The 10,527-nt window shown below is 32.9% G+C and overlaps 1 protein-coding gene across 1 annotated transcript; it reads right to left on the reverse strand.

Moving 5' to 3' along the window:
- Window positions 1-3,066: 3,066 nt before the first annotated feature.
- On the reverse strand, window positions 3,067-5,465 carry LOC116345308 (probable cytochrome P450 6a13). The gene is made up of 7 exons (XM_031774566.1): window positions 5,195-5,465; window positions 4,835-5,072; window positions 4,554-4,649; window positions 4,103-4,421; window positions 3,635-4,001; window positions 3,433-3,543; window positions 3,067-3,358 (listed from the first exon to the last, which is right to left on the reverse strand). The coding sequence occupies exons 1-7, from the start codon at window positions 5,374-5,376 to the stop codon at window positions 3,187-3,189; spliced, it is 1,485 nt and encodes a 494-aa protein (XP_031630426.1). The 5' UTR covers window positions 5,377-5,465; the 3' UTR covers window positions 3,067-3,186.
- Window positions 5,466-10,527: the final 5,062 nt, after the last annotated feature.

Raw genomic sequence — 10,527 nt, forward strand, 5'->3', positions numbered from 1 at the left:
GCAAACAACCAAAATGAAATTGAGAGAATTCAAACAGAAATAAACTTATAAATAGCACTTTATATACCTTTTCAGTTAAAGAGAGTGTTTTGTTTGTGTCTGCACACTGCTCCCAACCACTGTGATGCGAATATACACAATTTTATTTTTCACGATGAAAAGAACAGCGCAAACTATAAACAAGCAAAAAAATTAGACAAATCCGGACCAAGTGAACAGAGAGGAAAAAAGAGAACTGAACCCGTGACTATACACAAACACTTTTGTTGTTTTCGTATTTTTCGCATACACTGCGAATATATATCCACGATACGAACATATCGAACAAATTTATAATTAGAACCAATAAGAATGTACCATCTAATAAGGCAACCGACACACAAAAACCATGCACATGCGATTAATTCGCACACTCAATTTATTTTTCGCTTCAATAAAAATCAGTCTTGATTTTCCTTTTTGTCATTTAAATCGATTTAAATAGGTTCTTATAGATTTTCTTTCTCTCTCTCGTTCGTTCTTGTTTGAATGAATGTTTTGGTACGTGTGCCACTCATAAAAGAATCACTTACAAAATTGTTTGTGCTGGTGCTGTTTGGTGCGGCTTTAAGATAATTCAGATAAAACACACAACTGTTTCGTTGAGTTTCTCGTACTTGACTGAACTCAAGTTTCAACCGTTCGAAATACATATCGCGCGCGCATCGCATGTTAGATGCGTACGCATTGTAAACGAACGCGAACGACAACCAAAATTTCATACACTGCTTTCGATATTGGATGCTGATTTGCGCGCTTGTTTTTTTTTTTTTATTGTGTGTGTGTGTATTTTGTGTTGTCAGTGCGCATTGTTAAGCTTATGCATGGTATGATATGTATATGGGATGCGAACCGACTTTTTTGTGATCGACCGTCTGCGTAGCATTTAACATTTAAATCGATTAGCGCATTGATGGAACGCAAAGAAAATAATATATACATGCGACCGTCACCGTTTGTCCATCACTAAACAAATCAATCATAATGACTTAAAAAAACAGTCGCAAACCAAACACACACGAAATTCGAAACAAAGCACACTCTGGAGAAATGATATTAGAAAGAACCCGAGTGAAATTAATAATTACTTAAATCTAAATTGATATAGAAAAAAAGCGAAACGAAAAATAAATTGGCACTTTTTATCGATTTTGAAAAAAGAAAAATCGAATATTTATCGAAACTAAAACAATGTTTCACTCTTTCTTTAGCTTTCTTTCAATCAAAATGTATTTAATTTGAACAAAATGTGTAAATTATCAACGAACACAAACTGTTTGCTTTGTGAGCTCCGAAGTCGTCGGGGCTGTTTGCTGATTGTGTTGGTTTAACTGTGTTTCTTTGCTTATGGGAATTTTTATTTTTCATTGCTATGAAAATTCTTCAGTCACTTCATGTAAATAAATTCAGAAAAGGCGTCCGGAACAAAAAGTTGAAATTAGTTGAATGGCAGTTTTGCGAACGTTAAAACTCAATGTTCTAACAGACTTTTTTGGTGTATATAATATTCAATAGTTCCACTAACTTAAAATAGTATTTTTGGGTAAAAAACCAAGCCGTTTTTAAATGATAAAAGTCGGATTAAATGAAGAGTTAATTATAATTATCGAACATCAAAGAGTGAATAAAAGATAAAATTGTGCTTAAGCAATTTGTTTTAAATTCAGTTTTCATTTGATGTATTGAAGTTGTATAATTAATTTAGAAGAGAATCTGAAAACTCAAATACGGATGCTTCGCAAAAAAACGCACTGTAAACAATTTAAAATGGGTTAAACGTGATGACACTTTATACTCGGGCATGATTGTTATGAAATTTTATGCGAAAAACATTAAAACAGAGTGAGTTTCTAGATGGACAACTGTAAAAAACGATGTCATACTATATTTGTTGTGAAAAAAATCCCCAAAGACACGTACAACGTTTGAATATTCTTACACACGGAGCCGTAAATTTAACATTGCTTTTGATTCATAAATAATTAATTTGTAATTTAGGTAAATTTAAATATATATTGCTGTGCTTCAGTGAAAAGCAGCGGATAAAGTTTTTAACGGAAGTTGAAGCTACTTAATTGGCGGCTGTCAGAATTAAAAACCATTTAAAAAAATAACTTTCTGTGTGGCCATTTTTTGTACCAAAAATAGAACACATAAGATAAGAGTTGTCATTTTCTACAGAAACGAAACGGCGATTTTTTTACATCAGTAGGTGGAAAGGAAACATTTTAATGAAATAGCAAACTATCAGATCAAAAGACGATTTGTAAAGAGTAGAGGAAAAATAATCGAATTCAAAATTCCATGTGTTGAATGCAAAAGAAAAAGAAAACTTACTCCAACACGTTAAGATAAAAATGTGCAAAAGATAGAAGTATCTCATCCGTTTTGTTGATGTGTTAAAATTACTTAGACCCATCCAATATGAATTGGATGACTTCAGGCAATGTTCTACATTCATTCATCACATGATGTTGATATGAAGTTTTCAAGTTTTCACACATTCAATGACATGACACGGAAGTATATTCCACCACAATCTTGTAATGGGAAAATGTAGTACTCAGAAATGATTGAAGAAAGAAAAAGACTTTTGTTTCGGTGTTCTCACAATGCATGAATATATAGTTTCACTGTGCTGCACGTTAGTATGTACATTTTTCCATTCCCATAACTAGATTTTTGTGCATTTTTTGTCCATTCTCGGAACTTGAAGAACTTTCGAGTAACGGAACTGCGGCATCATTAAAATGTAATTACGGTTGAAATAATGAGTATGGCATGCTATGTAAAATGTTGGCGAACAAAAACCTTACAAATTTATCGGAATAAACCTTATAATTCTATGAACAAAATTACACTAATATGGGATATTCAATACGAAATTTGTAATTCAGATTCTATCCGATAGATGGCGTTACGGTTTGGCACGTCGCCATGTCTCTCATATACGTGCCATTCCCTTGGTTGAAATTAAAGCTTTTATAATTGCATGTACAAGTTAATTAGAAATTCGTTTTTTCCTCTTCGAACGCATTAAAACATCCGATACTTTATTATTGTCTGATTATTTACGTAAACATTTTTTTAAGTATTCTTGAGTCGTTTTTTTAGACGTTTAAATTAAAATATGAATATTTGGTCCTTTTATCTCGGAGTAAAGTTACAGTAAAGTCCATCTCGTGCATGATATATAGATGCACGATTATCCATCATGATTGGTTTTTGATTCGGTGACAATGCTATTTTGAAATCACGCACGATTGACATTAGGCCAGCCTTTCTTTGAGCTAATGCAAAGTTGATTCCAATGCACATTCTGTAATCAAAACAATTTTAAAAAAACGCTATTAATTAATATTTTAAAAAATAGAAAAAATAAAAAAATCTGACCGAGGTCCTTCGCCAAAACTCAAATATACTGCCTTGTGACGTTTTCGACGCTCCTCTTCGGTGAATCGATCGGGGTCAAATGTTTCCGGTTCTGGATAGTATTCGGGGTCCCTGTGATTGAAATATACATTTTGAAATGATGATTCGATGCAATGTGATTTGAAAGGTACTCCTGAAACGAAGAGAACGTTAAATCACTTACATATGCAATGCTCTTGATGATATCTGTATCGGTGTTCCTGGATAAATGGTAACTGGTTTCTTTTTACCATCAATCAATGGTAACGTATATTCTTTGGTGCAAATTTTACTTATAATTGGATCAACAACATCTAATCGCATTGTTTCATAGATGATATTATCCAAATATTCCATTTCATGAAGAACCTCAAATGTGAATTTATTATCATATTTCGCTAGTACTTCTGTGATTTCTTCATGCAGACGATCCTGAATATCTGGATTTCGTGCCAATTCGTATATTGCAAAACCTAACACACCACTAGACGTTTCGTAGCTATCCACAAACATTGCCAATGCATAGCCGGCAAGCTCATCATCATTGATATCTATGATAATCGTTTGAAATCATTATTCACAAACATTACCAGAATTGAAACAAATTGTCAAAAAAAACCACACATGAAAACAAATAAACAATAATACATACCGTATTTGTCAACGGAGTTAAGAAGGAATTGAAGAAAGTCTTGTCGCTGCTGTAATGGTGATCTCATTCGTTCTTCTCTGAACATTTTTACAAGACTTCGAAACCACTCATTTGCTGGAGCTGGTACAAAACCAAATGGCATCACATCACGTAAATTTGGACATATGGACATCATCATTAGCTTTACGCCAGTCCAAAATGTTGGTCGGAAAATGTTATTGCCCAACTCAAGGAACTCATTTTTTGTTTCGTTAAAACATTGCGCATCAATACTAAACAAACATCGAATCACATTTTGTGTTGCATATCGAGCTACAAGCTTCCAATCGATATCAAATTAAAACGAACAATTCAAAAAGAATTCATTGAAAATAAATGAAGTGAATTATAAATGTATAAATAGGCAAAGCAAAAGACGTTCAAATTTCATTAAATTTTACATAAAACATACCGATTTTGCTTCAATGTCCTTGTTTGATGGTATGGTTCTTAAGTAATTTGTAAGTTTGTCGCAACTATCTGCAATGAGTGGATGCATTGATTTGACCTATTTGAAGAGACAAACAAATTAAGAATTGTCATTAATTTTTCATTAAATTTAATTTTGATTGCCTTAAGAATCAAATAAATTGAAATGTTGTGAATTTTTATATGGAAAAATGTCCATCCGAAATTTGTATTTGTTTTAATTCATCTATATTTAATGCCGTTATTTATTTGCTAAAAATTTACCTTAAATAATGTGAGCAGTGGTGTGAGAACAGCTCGACCTTTTCTCCAAATGTCATTGCTTGCGACGAAAGGATTGTACATCATTAGTGAATCGAATCTCTTGCTGAAATGTAGCTCGTTATCATGGAAATTAAAATGGTGTTTAATGAGAACATCTTTAATTAAATCTGGATCGATCAGATTAATTGCTGGACTCAATAGTTTGTAGTATCCAGTGTACGGTTCATGTCGATAATCACTGTTTGAAAACAGGAAACATTTCTCTTTCATTTTCATCAATTTCAATAAATTATTCACATTTAATCTTATGATTAATTTGAAAATCAATCGGATTTAGCTACGAAAAACACAAATACTCACTTATACCACTTTTCACAGAGCGAACTAATGTGCGATGACATAGTAAAAGCTTCCAATACATTTCCGAAGAAAAAAACGGGCTCAGGACACGTAACACCAAGTTTTTTCCAATATGTATACCGCCATTTTACATACACATATGCAAGCGTTGAAACGAAAATCAATAAAACAATGAAAATCATTTTATTCTCTTCTTCTTAAATTGAAATATGATTTTATTTATGTTTATTTTCTTTGCAGTTTATATGATTAGTTATTAATGTGTTACAAACGTTTTATTTTGTCGGAATATCGTGCAAGTGTAAACTGAATTGATTATTTCATTAATGCCGTTTAAATAGCCACGATGGATCTGATTAGTATTACTCATAAACCAATTTCAAACAATAAACACGTATTTTGTTCTATAAGTACTTGTATCTACATTCGGTGCATTTTTTTGGAGGGAAGACCCAACAAATCAATCAAGTTATCAGAGTCGAATAAAGAACATTGACAATATGCATAAATCATTTTTAATTTGTCCAAATTGGTAAATCGTTGACCATTTCAACAAAAAAAAAAAACGAATATTCTCGTAAAACTCATTATTATAATCAGATAATATATTGAGCTGGCTATTTATTTGAAACACAAGATAAATGGGACATTTCGATTGTATGACAACAAGAATTCAGCTCCTTTTTTTCTGAGAACATCTACATTTGGAGTAACACCTTGAAGAGGCATATTGTCAGCTCAATATATTGATAATTAGTACCCAAAAGTATGAGTGGATCTTTATTGGAAGAAAGACTCCTTTAGACACATTATAGCCCATGTCTCTGTTCGAAACTTGAAAAAAAGAAACAAATTTTTGGAGATAACACTGGCTCTAAATCAAATCACTGTAATAAATGCAACGAGATAATTTTTATAACTCTTAATGTAATCAAGATATTGAAAAATGAAGTGCATTGTGCAATATACCACTCGATCAATACACTCATATAATACAATTTGTAAATGTTATTTCAATTGAATTAGTAAAAGGTTTTAAATGAACAACTTCTAAATGGAAACACAGTCCAAATTAAATGTCCATTTTAACGCTTCATTTATGGTAATGTTTCTGGATTATGTGTTATTAATTCGTGTGTAGCATTTATCGATAACCAAAAGTGATTGACACTTCAGTTATCGTGACCTAGGTGATCATTCTAGACAATTGACTTCTTTATCGTTTAACAAGAAGAAAAAGAACAAAATTTCAATTTGTCAATTGTTTATGTGTTTGTTAAAAAGAAGAAAAAAATATATAATGCACTTCAAACAATACTGGCGAAAACGTATACTATGAGCCCAATTGCACGTACGCCATAATTTCAAATCAACCCAGCGACGATTGAATTTCTCATTTTGAATCGCAAGCAAGAGTATTGGCAATTTATGCTGTAATGTTTCAATTTTAACGTGGAAATACGTTGTATGCGACTGAAGATGGTGCTGAAAATGTTGATATCTCAAATTCCACCATATCCGTGCAAATCTCAAAGTCAATGACACAAAAGAATAACTTTTGACATACAGCGAACATTTGGAGACATAATTGGCGCATTATTTACATGTACATCATAGCTATTATTAAAAAGCTAAATCTTTGATTTCAACAAATTACTCCCACACTTCCACTTACCTTACACTTTTCGTTTAGTGAATATGTTATACTTACAAGTTTTAATGAAAATTAAAGGGTGTTTTTTTAAGAGGTTGAGGATTTCAAATTGATATAAATCATATATATTTTTTTGTTTTAATCGTGAAAATTGCTTTATTTGGTAGAAAAACCTCTGGCATTTATGTTTTAAAAAAGATTTCTGGCATATAGTCACCATGGCCACTTTTTACATAGGCCAGTCCATTTTTGCTGGCAATAACTCGAGAATAACGCGATGAATATTGGCCTTAGAAGTGCTCAATCGTTGTTAGTTTATCGACATAGACCATACACTTCAATTTGCTGCACAAAAAATATTCCGGGTCATCAGATAGCTTGAAGAAGACGGTCAACCAACCTGTGATAATTTGCTTTAAAATCAAGGTTTTCGACAAATTGTCTGGCAAATTTTGATTTTTTATTGAAACTAAAATGGCTCCGGAGGATGACTGACAATATTTGGAGGGAAACAGTCATAAAACAGTAATGTTGACACCAGGGGAAATTTTAAGAAAAATTTCTCAAAAATACCGACGGCGTATAAAATGTCACTTTTAGTTTTTTGTATTGAAATGAAGAATTCAGGACTTTCACTGGTTTACCATGTCTTCAAATGTACCAGAATGTCTTTTTTCAAACCCATTTTCAAGGATTATAGAATCTAGTATGATCAAAAAATTGACAAAAAAGGACTGGCTAATGGGCCTATGAAAAAAGTGGCCATTGTGACTATATGCCAGAAATCTTTTCCAAATCATAAATGCCAGAGATTTTTCTACCAAATACAGCAATTTAAATGTTTAAAATAAAAAATATATGTGATTTATATCAATTTAAAAAACAAACCTCCTTAAAAAACACCCTTTACATGAAACAACGCGTTACCTTGCCATCAACTTTTATAATTTACAAGTTGATGGCAGAAAAGTTTTTGATTCGTTAGCATTTGACAATTTGGTTTTAATGACTTTTGACATTTAATTATTGTAGATTCTTAGTTTTGAATTATTTAAGTGATACAATCGATGAAAAAACAATTAAGAATCATATCGTTCATTAATGATGGTTTAAAAGCCAAAGTACGAGTAAAGACGTTAAATTTGGATAACCAACCAGAAGGGTTGATTGAATCAAGTGAACGAAATTATGACAGATAACTGCCAAATGAACGCTCAACATTTGTATCATTTATGATTTTATTTAACCGAGAAATTATACCAATTCGCAGCAGTCATGTTATGTTTAACATGAATTCGATGTTATAAAAAAAGCGCAAATCGAATGGTAAACGGTTTTTAGTATCTTGCCCCAAATATATTCTTATAGAGTTTAGAGTCTGCATGCTGACGGCCCGTTCAACTGTTGATAAGACATTTTCTCTATCAACAAGCGTAAAGAGAGTTTACATAAAAAGACGGTACAAAAAAGTGTTCAACACTCGAAATAAGAAAACACAATAGCACGTTAACATTCCTTTGGAATAATCTATTTCAGGAAAATGACTTCACGAGTTGCGCACAAAGCACACTTGTTGTTGACCTTTTTTTCCCACTATCACTCGCTCGCATTCGATGTGCTTTTTCCCATATTATTATTACCTACAACACTCACTCAGTATGTGTAATACCGGAATGGAAATGGGCGAACGATAAAACACAGAATACGGGATGCCAAAACGCCAAAAGAAATACGTACACATTATGCAGTAGCAGCAACAGCAGTAATAATATCGCACGATAAATGTAATGACAAAAAAACGGTGAAATTGATTTGAAAAAGAAAAACATTCGCATACACCGGGAAAACCTACATACGGAAATTACACGGAGGTTTCGTTATTGAATAGAAATTAAATCAGTACTCTCAGAAAACTCAGATGTTAAAATTCAAAGTAATCAGAGTAAAATGCCATTTTAACATGGGGGTATTTTTCACATGTTAAAATGTCATTTTACCCGCAACACATTTCTTGGCGGGTAAAACGGCATCTTAACATGTGGAAAAATTTCTCCAAGTTAAAATGGCATTTTGCTCTGATTACTTCGAATTTTAACATCTGAGTTTTCTGAGAGTATATATTTCATAAAAGTAGGTAACCGAATTTATGCAATTGTTAAACAGAAAAAAAGCGTCATTTTACATTTGCTCTCGTTTGATAAAAAGAGATTCAATGCGAAGATTACGAGCAAAATAACGGCTCTAAAAACTCTGACTTTTCAGCTCATTGACATGCCTGACCTCTTAAATGTAAAACAATAGTTGTAGAGAATTGTTGGGCATCATAATGGTTCGATTTAAATTGCGATGATATCATTTGAATAAATTTCAATAGAACGGTTTCATTAGTGGGCTTCCAATAAATATATCGCACTTTCGATTTGAACTACCGATTGACATCAAAATCCACGGGAATGTGGAGGGAGAGAAAAATACAGAAAGAGACAACGAAGGGAGAGAAAGAGATTGAGAGAGAGAGAGAGAGAGATAAATGTTGACATAGTGTGAACCTGAACCAAAAGTAGACCGCGTAGAGTGTAAATATCGAAATTATTTTGCTTGTTATCGCATATTCGAACATCATTATTATCCACAGAAGCAGCCGCAGCAATACAGTGTGCTCTCTATCCTGTTGCTCGACAGGCGCTACAAAAAAAAATCATTCAAACGATATCAATTTGTGGATTTAACTTTCAAACGAAAATCATCCAGTTCACAATCCCTTTAAAGGGTATAAAATTCTTATCAAGTTGGAAAACTTTCACAGAGCAAATGCTTTAAAGCTTTCATCCATGTGGTGTGTGTATTATCCACAGTTACATTCGAACATTTCGTTGATCCGTTCGTTTGTTAGCTGTATGTATTTCATTTCAGTATCACCATACACAAGCTTTTTCCCCTAAACTTCGATTTCCACGAACAGTTAAAATCTAATCGAATAGATGCCTGCTACCACATACAGCACACCAAAAGCAACATAGCAATATCATTTCTCGAATGAATACGGTTTGCGCTACACGGCGACAGCCGAGTAACGTTTTGCAATTATGTTTGTTATATACATGCTATTTACGGAACTGTTCATTGTATTTGTGTAATACAATACAATCCACACACTGTTGCTGCTGTGTAAACTCTCCCTTTTCTCATTTCGTGCATACGTAAGTATAGATCTGTGCGTGTGTGTGTCGGTGTTGATTTTGAACAATGTTTTGCCTCACATTCACCAAATTCTGTTTCCTCTCGCAACGTTAGCTTGTTGGTTTCGCTTCCCTTATCCTTATCCAATAATTTTTGTTCAGCGCCTGTTCGGTTATACCTTTTTTTCTCGGCGTTGCTCATATATTCAACAAGCAACAGTATCAAGTGAAAAAAAAGAGAGAGAAAAAATCATACTGGCAACGGAATATATAGTTGAGTTTAAGTCTATACACTCATACATGCCAGTCGTCGCTCCTATTCTCTCAAATACACGCGCAGACACAAACACATACCAATCTATCCAGTACTCCAGCATTTGGTATGATTTTTTTTATGTACATCATCATGAAAGAGCATAATATGTAGACGGCGCACAAATTCATTCAGTTTAATTTTGAGTCAGTTGAGAGCTTGTCGTTAAGCTGTGTGGTCGTAATTT

The sequence above is a fragment of the Contarinia nasturtii genome, unplaced genomic scaffold (genome assembly GCF_009176525.2).
Source record: "Contarinia nasturtii isolate CC-2019 unplaced genomic scaffold, AAFC_CNas_1.1 Cnas_scaffold_129, whole genome shotgun sequence".
Taxonomy (NCBI): Eukaryota; Metazoa; Arthropoda; class Insecta; order Diptera; family Cecidomyiidae; genus Contarinia; species Contarinia nasturtii.